Source organism: Macaca thibetana, chromosome 8 (genome assembly GCF_024542745.1).
Source record: "Macaca thibetana thibetana isolate TM-01 chromosome 8, ASM2454274v1, whole genome shotgun sequence".
Taxonomy (NCBI): domain Eukaryota; kingdom Metazoa; phylum Chordata; class Mammalia; order Primates; family Cercopithecidae; genus Macaca; species Macaca thibetana.
In genome coordinates, this window is record NC_065585.1 from 107,707,794 (window position 1) to 107,725,701 (window position 17,908).

Consider the following 17,908-nt stretch of genomic DNA (forward strand, 5'->3'; position numbering starts at 1 on the left):
TCCTTTATTGCTGAGTTGACAAAGTAGAGACAAAGGCATCCTCAGTTTTCCAGGTACTAAAATAGGAAGGACCAGAAGCCAGGAGGATGACCAGGGCAAGACGCCTGGGCTGGAAATGGATTTTGGTGGCAGTGAACATCCTAAGACAAAACCAAGCAGCAGGAACAAGTTTTCTTTGTTCCCCTGGATTGACGTTTTGTCTTTTATGTTTCTACTCCCTCCCTACCAGGTAACCAGAATTCTCATTCTCCCTCCAGATCCTGCTTTTAGGAATAACCCTATGTATGCCTGCAGACCAAAGTATTGATACCAAAGTATCAATGTTTAATATGGTTCAGTGTGTTTCCTCTCCCAGGAACATCTGTAGAATCCATTTGACTTAATTCAAAGGAATAAAATACTAAATTACAGAATTTTAAAAATGAGTAGAGGAACTTCAGGGACAGGGTAGGGAAAGAAAGGACAGAGACCTGCATGGCGAGTACTGGTTCCCCTAAGGCTCACCCTGACACTGGGACAGCTTGATCTACAAGCTAAGTGGCAGAGGAAAGGGATGCCCATAGAGAGATAAGCAAAGCAGTAATTATTTTACAGAACAGTTTATCCTGGGAATTACAAAACTCAGCTTACAATAATTTCACTAACTCAACAAATATTTATTGAGGGGCAGCAATGAAGATGCGTGGATGAATTAACATGTGGCTCATATTCTTAGTCATTTCTTGTCTAAAGGTGGTAAGGACAAGGTAGTGATGAGATCTGAGTATTTCAAGTGCAGTCACAGAGGTATACACAAGTCCTCAAAGCCACATTTTACACCTCAGGAGACAGAACCAGACTTTACCTACAGCTCACATTCTTCTACAGGTGAGTCACTGTGCCTCTTTCTTCTTTCTTTTCTTTTCACCCTTCTCTTTTTGATCTACCTGGTTGTACTTCATCTCATTCTTTTTCCTCTTCCCACCCACACCCCCATCCTGCTGTTTTCTGATCTTTCTTTCCAAGAGCACACAGTGGCTTTCTTTGTAAAGATTTCTGTGTGTTTACAAAAGTTGAAGTGATTCTCTTTCATGTGTTCAGTATTGGCCCAAAGGTTTAGTTCTAGATTTTTTATTCTGGCTTCATGAGAGAAAGGAGAAAGTCTTGTGTGTGTGTGTATAAGTACATGTGCACTTAAGCATTGCCCCTGAAGAATCATCACATACACACATGTGCATACATGCACACAAGCACACAGCTCTCCCAAAGAACCTTGGAGGCCTCTGCCCCTCATTCCTGGGAGAATTGCTCTAGCAACAGGACCACAAGGTGCAGTCACTTCCCAGGGACTGGCAACTGTTCCCATAACCATTCCTGTGCTCAGCCTTTCAGCCCTTTATTGCATTGTCATTCATCCCAAGTGCAACTGTAATTGATATCTCTGCTAGATGGACACCTGCTAACAAAAGGCCATATGTAGTAGTCAGTGTAATATATACCCCCCCACCCCAACTCCATTAGGCATCTAGACCCTAGCCCTCTCCATCTACCCATCAGTCAGAGTACCCAGTGCAAGGTCCTCCTCTCCCATGGAGGTGATTCTGTCTTGGCCAATCCAGTCAGTGCTGCCACCCTGTGGTCTTCTGAACAACTTGTATCACTTGTACTTCCTAGATTTCAATTTGGGTTGTACTTTTTATTGTTAATTTTCCAAATGCCAGTGAGTTGCTTTGTTTTCCCTAACTGCTTTAAACTCTTCAAAAGCTACAATATCTCTATAACTTCCCAGGGAAACTTGCCAATCATCATGAACAGCTCTTTATTGATTGCTTGCCTGGCCTCCAACTGTGAGAAAAGAAACATCAAAGAAACCACAGTCTTAGGTTGATTTTAGAACCCCTGCTGCCAGGACTCTCTTTTCGTTTACATTTACACATATGTTTATACCTCTCCGGTCTCTCAAGTACAGTGTGGCTGGTTTGTTTGCTCAAAGTGATTCTGAACAAAAGCCCTGACTGAGCAGGCTATTCTGTCTCTTTGTGGGCACAGGATACTTTCCGCTGACTTTCCGTTTCATAAACGAAGCTTTACATACCAATGTGTTACAAACGTCTTTCCTGTTTTCTTCATCCCTATTTTCCTCTTTCCGAGAGTCACAAAAGCTTCAGGCAAAGCTTGAGAGGACTCACCAGGTGGTAGAGAAAATTACTGTCTACAATCTACAGGTATTAAGAAAGCCCCAAACCCCACAAACAATGTAGAGCACTGACTGCAAAATCTCTTGTATTCCAAATCAGTCAGAAACTACTGAGGAATGTACTCATGGCTGGAAGGGACACAAAGCATCTGCAGAGAAGGCTGAAAAGATTAATCGAGATCTGGAAACTAGGACCCTGGAGAGGAAATGTTTATGAGGTCATTGTCCTGAAGAAAAGGGTGCTGTAAAGTGACTTCCTGGTGATCTTGAATACATGAAGTGTTGTTATAAGAAGAGAAGAGGCCTACCATCTGGGTAGGTGCTCAGTGACCATTCATTCATGATGAAGCTAGTAACCAACTCTTCACCATCTTTAACAAGAACTGCAAAAGAGGACTTGACCTTTTATTATAGCGATTGGGACTCTGGTTAGATATTACAATGACCTTTTCTACAATGAGGGTTGTTAAAAACCTGAACTGTATTTCTGTGGGAGATTGTGAAATCTCCTTTCAGAAAGTCTCTAAAAAACCGCACGACTTTACAGTACTCTCCTGTTATTTTATTTTAGTTTTGTGGCCAAAGCCGGGGAGAAGGACTAAATGACCTTTCAAAGACCCTTTGAACTTCACAGTTCAGGGAATGCGTATTAACAAGGTTGATGGCTTAATGCCTGATAGTCATATCCAGTCATTTACTGTCACCAATGTGCCCAAAGGACTCTATAGAAGGGCTTTTTAGTTGGTTTTCCTCCTCTTTACATAACTCCCCTCTAAAAGATGTATTAATGTCAGCCACTTACTAATGGAAATTTAACTCAGTGCTCATGTTACGACCTTAACTATATACCAGATTAGAATCTATTTTGCAGGATTCAGATAAGTGACTGAGAATTAACATAGGAACATAGCGAGTACCTTTCCAAACATATGATATTCTGTTTTATCTCCTATTGGATATTGCAGAATGCCATTGCTCCCATTTCAGAAAAACAAACATACTTGAATTGGTATATATAAGAGGAAGTGAATTACTAAGGAATCCATATGATAAATATAGCACATCCTGAGAAGGGTAAGACAAACAGAAAACGAGGCAGCCAGCCATGGAGATGGAATCCCATAGAAGGCCAGGTAACAGGCGCCCCAGGAAGCACCCTCAGCACAGGAGGTGGTGTTGATACAAAGTTCCCTGCCAAAATATTTAATTGCATGCTGAAATATGATGGAACAGAAGTTATTGTTAAAGTTCTTTATATGTGCTGTCAACAAGAAGGAAACTTTTTTTTCTTTAATGCATCAGAAAATAGCTTTTAAATGGTTAGCCATGGCCAACCATGCTAAGCAATTTCAATTATATTTGCAATTTTTAGAATCTTGTAACATTTTTGCCTTTCCAATTTCCCAAACTCCAAAATCTCATTTTGCTATTGTAGTTGTTGTTTTACTGCTGTAATGACAATAACAGCTATATCTTAAAAAGCACTTAGAAGGCACTGTTCTAGGACTTTACATTTATTCATTCATTTTAATCTTCCAACAACGTTCAAAAAATATCTTCACTGAGATGTGTAAACTGAGGCGAGAGAATTACTTGCCTTTCTCAAAGCCTCATGATTGATAAGTAGAAGTGGGACTCAATCCCATGCAATCTGGCTCCAGAATCAATGCTTTGGATCACTCTCTATCCAGTTGTTGACCTGTGTCTTCCTGATCACACAGTGTGACTATCTCTCAGGAACCACAGTAACTCAGTAACTGAGCACTAACCTTATGCTGACTTCTCTTTCTCTAAGAACTATCCAGATGATCACATTTGCATCCTCATAAATAAAACCTATGAGGTAGGTATTATATATTAACATCTTATTTTACTGATCATGACACAGTGTCAAGCAAGTTAATAACTTGGTAAATGGCAAAGTGAGGCTTTGAACACATGTCCATCTTCACTCCCAAGCTGCTTAACCATGACGCAGTGTCTCTTCCTTGTGTCTCCTCTCTGCTCTCTCCATACTGGCACCCGAGTTAACTTGCCCTGCTGGAGGAAGTCACCATAGCACTGGCATCATCGAAACACTGATGCTATGCAACCTCACCTAGGCTTTTCTTGCAACTCAGTAACAATTTTATTCACATTCTATGGCCAAATAGTGCTTTCCGCACGACAGCTGTTCTGAACTTTGTCCCTTTCCTTCCCTACTCCTCACTTGCCCTCTTTCTTGTTGAAAACATGGAGACTAGCCTATGTGAGTTCACTCCCCTGCAACTCAAAATTCCTCTGTTCCTTCATCCAATTTTCTGTTTTTTCTGTTCCCTGAAGAGCTGCCCCATGAGGACCTGGCCTCATGCATTATTCTCTTTTGGTCTTGCATCTTCAAATTTTTCCTCCACAGCTAGGCCTTACCCCCTGCCTACAAACACAGTCTAGTCTCTCTAATCACCTCTCCCCAAATCCTTCCCTCAACTTATTCTCTCACAAACTTCTCAAACATGTCGCCTTTTTACATCTACTGATTTCTCAGCTCTTTGTCTACAAGAACTTTAAGCATTTTTTAACATTAAATATTTCTTAATGCTTGTTCCATGATCTTCCCAATCAGTTAACACCTTACAGTTAACATAAAAATGAACAAATAGAAGTAATACATATATAAGATTAGAAAATGTTCTAGGAAGTATAAAAAGGTACATATACTATGCAAAAAGCAAGCTTGCCTTCTTCCAACTACCACTTCTCCAAAAGTAATCACTCTTGATAGTATCTTATGTGCCCTTGAAGAAAAAAAAATATGTAAATGTCCTCCATTTGTTTTTATTTTCCTTTCTCTACCCTAAAGGTTCTATATTATACTTCCTTTACTATACTTTCCTTTAAGAAAATGTATGCTCTCTTGTCAATGACTTATCAGAACATAATACGCCTACTTCATTCCTTTTTTTGTTTTGTTTTTTTGAGACAGAGTTTTGCTCTTGTTGCCCAGAGTAGAGTGCAATGGCACGATCTCGGCTCACTGCAACCTCTGCCTCCCGGGTTCAAGTGATTCTCCTGCCTCAGCCTCCGGAGTAGCTGGAATTACAGGCATGTGCCACCACTCTCGGCTAATTTTGTATTTTTAGTAGAGACTGGGTTTCTCCATGTTGGTCAGGCTGGTCTCGAACTCCCAACCTCAGGTGATCTGCTAGCCTCGGTCTCCCAAAGTGCTGGGATTACAGGTGTGAGCCACTGCGCCTGGCCAGCTTCATTCCTTTTTAATTTGCCTAGCCCATACTCATTTATTTAACTACTCCCCTACTGCTACATCATTTGATTGTTTCCATACCCTGTAAAGTCTGTGTTTGCCCAAACCACGGTTCTCTTGAAGGTCGTTTGCAACTGCATCAACTGTAACGTTCTTCGTCTTATTCTTTACCACTGCTCTGCAGCAATAGACAAGAATAGCAAACTTTCTTTTGGAAAAAAACTGCCCCTTAAATTTGATTCTCTTGAAGTTTGACCTGTTCTTTACTGATTGTTTAGTAACTACCCTTCATTCTCCTAGTTCTAAATAGGCAGGCTTTAAAGTTCAGTTCTTGGCCCTTTTTCCTTTCTCTGTTCTCATCTAATTGGATAATCACTCACATAGAGACATTCACATAGAGATCAAGATTTCCTTGATCCTGAACAGTCTCAGATTAACATCTCCTGCCTCATCTTCTCTCTGAAGATCTGATGACATATTTCCGTCCTGCTCGCTGGGCAAACCACCAGCATCTTGTGCTCACATCTCACATTTGTCATCTGATTTACAGATTCATCATCATCATTCATTCTTACCTCTTCAAGTATGTTCTTCTCTTGAATTCTCCTATTTCTGGTAATGCCACCACCAGGGACATGGCTTGAGATCAAAGACTCATCTCTGAATCTGTTTCCATTCACTCCCTCCTCAAACCACTCACATATCTGAGTGATTATGTCTCTAGTGCCTCTCCCATCTCAATTTCCAAAGAAGACATCCCAGTGGACACCCACATGGGACAGTCCCCTCCACCTATACCCCCAGTCTTTGATTACTTGGAACCATTTTACCTGTGGATGACTTCCCAAACCCTGTTCTAGTATGGCCACCCCGACACCTTTCATGACTCTGCAGGATGGACTGGGTCCACTCCTGGTGGACTTCTTTCACTGCTCAAGACATTTCATGCTCTGCTCACACTAGAGTTCAATGCCCACTTCTCATCTACACGAACCCTATTCTCTGGTCAAACCTGACTACTCATTTTTTCAAGTAGACCGTGTACTTTTGCAGACTTACTTTTGGCTCCAAATTTGTACCCTCAACGAGAGGTTCTCTCCTCCAATATCTGCTTCAATTCTAACCATCCTTACAAGGTTGGCAACAAAGGTCATCTATTTCATAAAATATTTTTGATAGTTCCCATTCAGACATGTTTACAGCTCCTTTTAGTAAGCTTGCCAGATTGAACAAATAAAAGTTTGACACACAGTTAACTCTAAATTTCAGATAAAAAAATGAGTAGCTTTAGCACAAGTGTTTTCCATGTAATATTTGGGGCATATTTATCCTAAACATTTATTTGATGTGTCTTTGAAATTTGAATGTAATGGAGGGTCCTGTATTATATCTGGTAATTTCATCTTTGAACTATAAAAGAACTGTGCTTTTGCCCATCAGATGGGGAGACAAAATTGAAACAGAAGACAGGGTCAAAAAGAGCAGAATTTGACCTCCAGCTCTTGAGAAAACGACTTCACTTTATGTATTATTTTGAAAACTGAAGATATAAACTCTACAAATTTTTAGTTACTGAGAGGTAGAGAGATTCAGCTTTTAAATTCACATTTTTAACGAGCAACCAAGTTATTCTGGTGCTAAAGAACATACTATTAATAGTTTATCACTTACTTGTGTCTGTGCTTAGGTCTGAGGTATTTAATTAACAAAATCCCATCATGTCCATTAAGGGCAGAGTCAGCAAAATCATTGAAAATTGTAGTAAGAAAAGACATATACGTATGCTGGAATAAACATTAGATCATAAAAAATAGAAACTAGTAAAAAAAATTACAAATGTTGCACATATATATGGGTTGAATTGGTTCACAGTAGGAATGATTCTGAAGGATGAAGCAAGTCAGGCAATTTTCAGAAAGTGCTATATTTATGTAATTGAAAATAATAAGCAGGAGATGAGGAAAAATGGACAAAATAGGAAAAAAAAAAAAAAAAACAAACCCGTTTGAGAGAGTGGTTAGAGCATCAGCATCAATGCCAGTAGCCTAATGCTAGCTTAGGAGAGCCTAGAAATCTTTTGAGAACTGAAAGGTATGACCAAAGGCACAGATGGTTTTGTGGGTTCAAGATCCTAATTAAGTCTCCATAGCCTAAAAGGACATGCCAAGTTGCCAGTGCATCCCCCACAGCCTCTGAGGAATTCTGTACCCGGTGAAGATCATAAAGAATATGGATCAACATGATCTCACTCTGAATGAACCTAGTGCATTCTGGGGAAAGGTGCAGAATGGGAATTTTCTTCAGTGAGAAGAGCACGCCTACTTTTCAGACTTTAAGGATGCATTAAAGCCATTGTTTGGTGGAAATGATTTCAAGATGCACACATTTTGGGCTTTAACCTAGTGTCTGGCACAGAGTAGATGATTATTACAAGTAGTTTCCTTACTTTTCTCAAATCACTTATCTTCTTTCTGCTTTGTGTTAAAATTGTAGGGAAGATACATTTCTTGTTTCACAGAGCCAAGATTATTTGTATATGACAATTGTACAATAAATGTCCTCTACATGAATGAATAAAATTGACTATACTGAAGGAAAATCTTGATTTTCTCTTTCTTTTTGAAATGGAGTCTAGCTCTATCATCCAGGCTGGAGTGCAGTGGTGCGATCTTGACTCACTGTAACCTCTGCCTCCCAGGTTCAAGCGATTCTTCTGCCTCAGCCTCCCGAGTAGCTGGGATGGCAGGCACCTGCCACCACACCCGGATAATTTTTGTACTTTTAGTAGAGACGGGGTTTCACCATATCGGCCAGGTTGGTCTCAAACTCCTGACCTCGTGATCCACCCACCTTGGCCTCCCAAAGTGCTAGTATTACAGGCATGGCCAATTTTCTTTTACTTTAACACTAAAAGGTCCAGTGAGAAGTTAGCAGGAAGAACGAAAACCACAGCACTACAAATATTTATTGAATATCTACATGCTACACTCTGTGGTAAATTCAACAGGTGTAATGATGAATAAAACTCTATACTGTATGTCAGATGGCAGGGACTATGTCTATCAGATAGGGAATCCAGACCAGAATAAAGGCAATGAAAATATAGAACAAAAATAGGGGACATTTTGATACCGAGGCAACTTATAAGAGCAACTAACTCAAACTTAGGGTGGGAAGGTGAAGGCCTTGCAGACCTGAAATCTAAGCTGAAAACCGAAGGAAGAATAAGTTAAGCAGGTTAAGTGTTAGGCTGAGGGAAAGAGACTTAGTCAGAAGTAACAGAACACATAAGGGAAACTATAGGCCAAGATGGGCACCAGGCATTCAAACTGAGCGGCTTTGTTTTGCTGAGGAATACAGCAGTGGTGAGAGGGTAGGAAGGAAAATACCTAACGGTGATTAAGAAAAGAAGCTGGGGCCCAGCGCGGTGGCTCATGCCTGTAATCCCAGTACTTTGGGAGGTCGAGGCAGGCGGATCACCTGAGGTCAGGAGTTTGAGATGGGCCTGGTCAATGTGGTGAAACTCTGTCTTTACTAAAAATACAAAAATTAGCCAGGCATGGTGGCAGGCACCTGTAATCTCAGCTACTTGGGAGGCTAAGGCAGGAGAATCGCTTGAACCCAGGAGGCAGAAGTTGCCATGAGCCAAGATCGCACCACTGCACTTCAGCCCAAGTGACAAGGCAAGACTTGGTCTCAAAAAAAAAAAAAAAAAAAAAAAAAAAAAATAGAAAGCTGAGACCAGATCATATACACATGATAAGTGCTCTAGACTTCCTCTTAAGAATAACACTGAGCTACTGGAGTGTAATGTGATCAGGATTTGTTTTAGATAGATCTGATAAACTGATGCAGGACAAGGACAAGACTGGCTACAAAGAGGCAACTCTAGAAATCCTGGTATGGGAATGAAGATGGCCTGAACTTTTAGACTTCTGGACACCATTTTCCTTTCATTTGGTTTTTCTCTTACTCCTTGGGCTGTTACTTTTCTTTCTTCCTTGTAGTGACTCCTGACCTCCTCTACATCTAAATGTTAATGTGCGTCAGGGTTCCATCCTCAGGTCTTTTCTCTTCTCTCTTCAACCATTATCTAGTGATCTCATCCAACCTAAGGGCTTTAAATATCATCCAGACACTGACAAGCCCCAAATTTATGGTACCAGCCCACACAGTTCTCTGACTTCTAGACTTTCTGGCCAATGTCAACTGTCTACTGAATCTCTCCATTTAGATGTTTAATAGGTATCTCAAACTTAGCATTTACAACACTGAACTCCTGATTCTCCCTCCAGTTTTGCTATGCCAAGTTTTCCTCATACCAGTAATGGCCAACTCCATTCTTCCAGTTGCATAGCCAAAATTTTGGAATTATCCATAATGTTTTTCTTTCTCTTGTACTCTACACCCAAAACATCAGAAAATCCTTTTGACTCTGCTGTCAAAAGATATCCAGAATGTGACCCATTTTTACAATTCCTCTTGCTACATAGCTGGCTCAAGCCACAATCATCTTAAAGTTAGATTAAGAGCCTAGGTATTGTAACAGATTATTGTTACAATAGGTCATTGTGACAGATCTCCTTGCTTCTGCCCTGGTTCCTTATAGGTTTACACTCAACATAGCAGTTAAGAGTTTATCCTTGAATATATTAGGTCATGTCACTCTGAATAAAAACCCTGAATGGTTTCCCAACTTCCTCAGAGTGAAAGTCAAATTCCTTATAGTAGCCTATAACAAACTCAAACTATAACAAAACAAAGTCTTCTTCCCTCATCTCGCTTCTCTGACCTTAGCTATTACTATTCTCCACTTCTCATTCTGTTGCCGACATCCTGGTCTCCTTGCTGGCCCTTAGAGACTCCAACCAAACTCCCACCTCATAGCATTTGTGTCCTGCTGTTTCCTTTGCCTTGACTGCTCATACCGCATCTACCCAGAGTGTTTGTTTCCTTGTTTTTCTCCCCTCAGGTCTATTCTCAAACATTTTTATTTTATTTTGTTTTGTTTTATTTTTGAGACAGAGTCTTGCTCTGTCGCCCAAGCTGGAGTGCAGTGGCACAATCTCAGCTCACTGCAACCTCCACCTCCCAGGTTCAAGTGATTCTCTTGCCTCAGCCTCCTGAGTAGTTGGGATTACAGGTGCACGCCATCACACCTGGCTAAATTTTGTATTTTGAGTAGAGATGAGGTTTCATCACATTGACCAGGCTGGTCTCCAACTCCTCACCTCAAGTGACCTACCTGTCGAAGTCTCCCAAAATGCTGGGATTACAGGAATGAATCACCACGTCCGGCTACATAACTTGATTATAGAAACCCCTGAACACTCTACATCAAAAAGCATCACTCACTCTAACCCTGTCAGTGCCCCCCACCCTGCTCTGCTTCTCTTCATAACACTTACCACCACTCAGCACTATGTATTTTCTGGTTTGTTTATTCCTGTCTTTCCTCACTAACATGTGAGCTTGATAGAAGGAGAAACTGTATGTGTTTTGCTCAGTGTTGATTCTCCAACACCCAGAACACCTCCTAGTACAAGGTCAGCACTTAGTAAGTTGCTGAAGGAAGGAAGGGATAGGTTTGAGCAGAGTGGAGATGGAGATCAGCGGATGAACTTGAGATCTAGTAGGTGGCAGAAGAGTCAGATTGTGATGAATTGTTGGGTATTGAGCAGGAAAAGGGAGGTGAAGGAAATAAGAGGACTCTAGGAGGCTCTCCAAGTTTCTGCCCTATACACAGAGTTGATGGTATACTGTTCCCTGAAATAGAGAAGATGGGAAAAGGATTTGATTAAGGACAGGGACAGAAAAGGATAATTTCAACTTTGAGGAAATTGAGATTAAGGTTATTAGGACATATTCAACTGAAGATATCCTAGAGGTAGCTGGCTCTGGAACCATTAACTGAGTTTGTGTTGAGCACTCATCTCTGTTAGGTACAAAACTGCATGGAAAGGAGATGAAGAGAGACTGCATAGTGTGGAGTTATCTTCCAGGGAAAAGCTAAATCCTTTTCACCCCTTCAGGTGAATTTACCAAACCAGCTGCTACTCAGAAGCTCACAGCCTTTCAGAAAAAGGCATTCTCTAAGACTCCAAAGAGTCTTATTGTCTCAACGCAACCATTATTCAGTTTGACTCTGGGGGTGCGTGTTTGCCATTCAGAACCTACCATATTTTACTGCACCTCCTGACATTGTTACACAACATTTATTGAAAGCACATTTGATGGTAATGAAGTTTCTATTAACTATGATTAAATCTCATAAAGCACCTGAAGATAATTTAAGATGTGCAGAAGCAGAAAATGAAACATTCGGTTTAGTACATTAGGAAACGTAATTGATTAAATTATCTCATTTACAATAAGTGCTTTCATGAGCTATGCAGTGCACATATTTTCCCCAGTTTGTCATTATGATTTGCCAACAGATATCTTAAGACTCCACTTTCTTTTTACACCTCCCTGCAACTCTGAGCTTGTGCCTCTGCCCGTCTGCTCATGGAGCACTCTGTGCAGAGCTCTGAGTGATGTTTCCTATCTGCCAGGCCTTATGGAAGATCATGTGTATGGCTATATATAGGCACAGGTTGTTTCTCAATTAGCTTCATAATTGACTTTGATTTTGCATCAGTGATGATTCATGTAGTCTCACACTAAGCCTCTCTTTCACTGAACAACTGCAGCCTGAATTTCTATAATGCACTCCTAACCATGCAGCTTACAGAACCCTGATCAGATTCCTCTGGGAGCCTTTTGCAATCACATTGATTCTCTAAGGTCTTATTTTTAGAGAAATCACAAATTAAAACAGTTTAAGCGATTCCATTGCAGTATCCAGCAATTAAGCATGGTGCTCAGGAGCGAGAACCCCAAGCAAAAACTAATTCTGAAGTCCCTAAGGACTAGAAATAGCTTCTGTGGGGTTTATGGCTGGAAGTACAGATGTAACCAAATTAGAATGGCACAAGACTCACAAACTAAGCGTGAAATTAATTTTAAAAACACATACATGCATTTCTAAGTAACTCTCACATTGACCACCCCATGGATACCTATGATCTTTTTTGTGCTATACAACAGAATCAGTGGACAGCATGCACCATGTGGCCGGGAGGAAGGTAACAGTCCACTTACTCCACCTGTCATCCTGAGGGTCCTGACGCAAGCACAGGGCAAATATTCAGTGATCTGTTTCTTTCTCTTTCCCTCAATTCCCATACACATGAACACAGATATACACAGCCAGGTGCCCCCAAACTCAGTCTTCCCATAAATTCAAAATCAAACATACATGATATCAGAGGACCAATACTTAAGTAGTAATGATTTTTTTTAATGGGCAGCAGACAGCAGGGAAATAAGTGTAAATGTTTATTTTTGCTGTTTTCCCAAATTCTCAGACTTTGCAAGTAATGATATCTTTTTATCTCCAGTCTTCCTGAAGCCACATAAGGAAATAGGAAAAGAATGGCTTTACTGGATTTTTCCCTCATGTCTTGTGACCCCTGTCCCAAGGTACCTATTTCTGTCTATCCTCACAGGGTCTTAATTCTCTCAAAGAAGTTAGCTCATAATAGCTATCAACTCTTCCAAGCTCTTTGAATTTTAATACCCTGGGATTTAAAAGATCAAAAGTCATTCAGTTGCTACTAGAATGAGAGATGCTAGACAGGGACATCTTTCACAAGCTTTACAACCAAACCAGCCAGGCAGTTGTCTAATCTCCTATTAATGACAGCTGTATTAATGTTGCCCCAGTATCTTGAAGTTTCCCTAGCTTCCTTTACATATTTTTGATGTATGAGAATGACTTGGGGAACATATTAACACATAGATTCTCAGGAGCTCCTCAACCAGGAATTCAAATTTATTTGTTCTGTTCTGAGGTGGTGCATATTTAATTTAACAAGCTCCGGCCACACTCTGAGATTCTGATGTATGTGGATTTTGATCTACCTTTTGAGAAACATTTTTCTAAGACTATGGTTCTCAGCCCCACCTGCACCTTGGAGTCACCTGAGGAGTTTTGAAAAATAGAGATTCCCGGATCCTGAAAACTCTCCACCTTAAATTCTGATAGCCTTGATACAGCCTGGAAACTGGGAATTTTAAAAGGTGTCCAGGTGATACTAAAGAGCATAAGGTCAAATGCCATACTGCTAGCCATTCCAGCCATCTCCTCTCTCCAACTCTACAGGAAGCATAAAGTGAAGACAATTCAAAGGCTCTCCCATAAGCAAGCCTGGGTACAAGGAGCCTAAGCCAGTACCAACACCCCAGTCCTCAGCTCATAATTATTTCACCATGGAGTTCTGGGTCCTAATCTGCCCAGCTGCCATGGATTCCACAGGAGGTAAGATGCTAGGTGGAGAGACTTGTAGTCAGGCTTTTGCCTGCTCTCTCAAGGCTGCTCTCAAGAAAGCATGTACTGACAAATATTTATTAATTTTAATGTGATAAATCTCTTCAGAAATAAGAATCCTAGATGACATTTGCAGAGAAATGGACTTATAGGCAGAAAGAATCAAGAGGAGAGATTTACTTTTACTGGGAGGGAGGAGAGGGGTGTGCATATTTCTTTTGGATTTAAACCTCTGATATGTGACTCTGAACTCAATGAGGAGAGGCCTTGAAAGCCCTGGATCTTTCATAGGAACTTCAATTCTGCTGAGCTCCTAAACAAATACAACAGCAAGGCAGCAAATGTGAAAATAAATTATATTCACAAGAGGAAAAATAACTTACTTTGGGGTTTTATTTCATGAAGAGGTTTTTTATCTAAAAGAAAGAAAGAGAAAAAGAAAGTTGCATTTAATAAATTTACATGGAGCAGATATATTTCCTGTATCACTTTATATCTACCTCTATAAATAAAACATTTTCTCCATTTTTACGAACAACAGGAATGGCATTGTCCATAGTTTTCTTTTCCATTCTATTTTTAAAAATTTTTTCTCTTTTGAAAACTAAAAAAATAATTGTAGAATGATTATCACTTCATCATATCAAAATTTATTTTGTTGTGGGTTTACTAGCATTTCTCTGTGTTGTGTTTACTAGATTCTTATCAGGATGAGAAGAGCAGTGAGCTTTCAGCCTGTCGCTCTATTATATACAGCCAGAAGCCTGCTCAGGTAAGGGATGCGGTTTCACTCTAGATGACAGAAAAATGAACCAGCGAATAAATATTTAAAGGGATCCTGCCTTGGTATGCAGTGATCACAGCCTGGATAAAAAGTCCCCAACTCTGCCTGTTTATCCATTCTTATCAGGTATGGGTATGGCACGGTGAACATGTTAGTTTTGTTTTTACAAAACTACTCTTTTTTTTTTTTGGTTTCGCATCTCCATTATCTGCTAAAATCTGTTCCATCTCTCTCGATGGAAAAGTTGTCATTTTATAATAACAGTATTTAGCAGTGCACCCATCAGATAAGGTGGATTAAGAGAAAGGCATTTAGCATGGCCACAGAAGTCAGAACTCAGCTGAGGAATTTTCTCAGTGCCCCCAGTGTCCCCCATCCATTGTCTCCTGTCCTGAGACTGGGCCTCTGTGGCTTATTTTGTGTCACACCACTATCCCTTTTCTCCCCATTCCCCCTGCCCTGGTCCATCTCAGGCTCACACAACTCCTCCACAATGCAGGAACCCAAGGTAACTACCCTTCAGAGGCTATGCCAAGATTCTAGAAGATCTGCATGGTGCTTCCTCCTTCTCATTAGTCCTTTCTTAGGGTTTAGATGAGGCATTGTCTGACTACAGGGATCCAGGCTGTTGCTAATCATTCACAGAATCCAACAATGGTAGGGGAACCCTATGCAGTCCCCTTCTCTGTTTGCCCGAAGGCGAGCTACATGGGGTGAAACTGTCATTTTGGATTATGTTTTTAACTGAAGCAAATCTGGTACAGTACACATTTGAGAATTTAAATATTATCTGACTGACTGCACCATCACCCTTCCCAGGCAGATCAACACAGCTCTATTCTGAGTTCTCCACAGAGTCTGTCTCACCCTAACTCACTCCTGCATTTAACATGGTTTCTACGGAATGCTCTTGCATCACATGAATGCAGTGTGCTATAAATGCAGCTCTAGTGTGTTTTGCCATCTGATTTGTTGTGGAAGTAACTTTCACAAGATGTGTGTAAATCACACTCTTGCAAATGGGCCACTATTTTTTAAAATAGAAAGGCAAAGTGAGATGGTAAAGAGTAATTTCTGGCAAATCTTTCTTTAAAAAGAAAAATCCTTATAAAAGATAATAATTTGTTGATGTTCATAAGATCATAGTCAGATTTTTTTTTACATAGTCAGGTTTCTTAAAACAGAGAACACTTGCATTTCCCTTACTGAACAGATGTGACGGTACTAATTTTCCTGAGAGCAGGTGGTCCCTACTGAAGTCCAGATGCTAATGCATTCAAGAATCAGAATAAAATGACTTGGTGGTTTTAAGCTAACCTCAGTTTTTGCTTATTGCACGGTATCTGAAAGCATTTGGCATGGGGCACAGCGAGGCTGGCAGGCCAAGGCTGAGATGTCTGAAAGTGATACATTGCTACAACTACACAAGGAGACATGTAGAACATCTGTTTAGAACTCTGACTGAGCTTAACAGTATTTTCTTCCTTCTAAACCACAGGAACTAAGATTACGCTGGGTGGCAAAATGAAACTCCATTAAAAATACGTGAGATATGTAACTGTGCTCCAGAAAAATAAATCTAATACAGCCAGGCTACGAAAAAATGGGAGTAGTAGAGTTCTATCAGGTATAGCTCTGAAAGAATGAATGAACGAATGTGGCTGAAAAACCCAGGCCCATGGACTTGAGACAGAGAAATCAGACAACAAGAGCACACAGGGCATGAGTGCGGCACTTCCCCCTCTCACCTAGCTCTACAGCCACTTTTATTGGCATTGTGGCTTTAGTAGACCAGGATCAGAACTGGATTTAAACCTTCAGTTGTCTGCATTCTGTGTGACCTCAGTATTCTCACAGTAAAATGGGAATAAAAATTCCCATTAAAGGTTGCCACTGATGATTCAGCATAACTGGAAATCCATGCAGCTAGCACATTTGTCATCAATAAATGTAACAATCGACAGCTAATGACACAATTTCAACCTGTTATGATTATCATGATCATCATCAGTTAAAAAAAAAAAATGCCTATTTGTGTTGCTGCTAAGAGGGAAGTCACAACTCCAAATCAGAAATTCTAGTGGATTTTGGGGATTCCTGAATGCACGTTAAAACTTGTATCTACTTCTGGCCTCTGCTATGAGACCAATGTAAATCAAAACTTAAGTTTCCTGATATGTAAAAAATTAGGGCAGGGCCAGAATGCAGGCTCCCTTGCCTTCACCCACTGTAAATCTGCAGACCAGCAACCAAAGACATTATACAGAATAAAAATTATTCAAATGGCCACTTCTCTACAGTGGGACTTGTTATGCTAGGGTCCAGCATGTCTTGTGCATCAGCGTGTATCCTCCTATGGAAATGGCTGGAAATCGCTGGTGCCCAAGAGGGTTTTAGTCCCCTGGCATCAGCATCAAAATTGGATTCTGCTATGTTTTGTGAAATAATGGTACCTTGACAGGAATCTGCTAACATAGAGCATTTTCCCAAAAAGAAATACCTGTTTGAGATTGTTCTACAATGAGTACAAGAGAGGGCTACCCACTGACTTCACGAACTTTACAAGAAGTACCCACTCTATGATCTTTTATTCTGTTTGCATAATTATTTTCTCACAAGGCTCAGGGCCATGGAACAACTTGGCCTTGATCAACTACATTCTCTCTGCTTTAATTTTACCTCTCTCCAAAGGCCAAGTTCAAATGACCATTAGTAAATTAATCCATTAGAGCCGTGGTTCTTGGTGGTAGTGTTGGCTTAGTGGTGTTGGCTGCATATTAGAATCACCTACGGAGCTTTTTAAACAAATACTCATAGCTGGGCCCCACTCCAAGAGATCTCGATTATTTGAGGTTTGGGTTTTTGTGATCACGATCACCTTCGGGCAACACATCTGGGATCTGCGTGGTCAATTTTAGTTAGTCTCTGCCTCCCTAAGAGGTCTTGAGGTAGCTATGGTAAATAAATGGTCCCAGAAGGGTCTCTCCTATATCTTGCAGGTGAGAGATGTTGCAATTTTGAGCCAATGGAAGCTGAGCTGTAGTTTAGGAGAAAATCATAGCAGTTTTCCCAGGGTCTAAAATATACTGATTGGTACCTTCTGAGTAAATTGGAAATTGATGATAAATTATTATAACTCAGTCTTATAATCTTTTTGTGTATTTATAAGTTAAAAATGCAAACATTTTTAAGTGTTTTAAATTGTCACATTTTATTTCACTTTTTCATTTATTTCATTTTTATACTCACTTGTTACTTAGTTGTGCATCCAAAATAATATATATATAAAAAATATATGTGTGTGTGTGTGTATATATATATAGATAGATAATCACA

At 40.3% G+C, this 17,908-nt stretch overlaps 1 protein-coding gene across 7 annotated transcripts in view; it reads right to left on the reverse strand.

The window, feature by feature from the left end:
• The window catches only part of UNC5D (unc-5 netrin receptor D), a 573,216-nt gene that overhangs the window by 80,228 nt on the left and 475,080 nt on the right, over nucleotides 1-17,908 (reverse strand). For 5 of the 7 annotated variants that reach the window (XM_050801680.1, XM_050801686.1, XM_050801684.1 and 2 more), the window contains one exon: nucleotides 14,172-14,204. The exons of the other annotated variants lie outside the window; for them this stretch is intronic. In XM_050801680.1, the coding sequence (XP_050657637.1) occupies nucleotides 14,172-14,204 (33 nt within the window). The remainder of the gene's footprint in view (nucleotides 1-14,171; nucleotides 14,205-17,908) is intronic. 7 annotated transcript variants of the gene reach the window in all.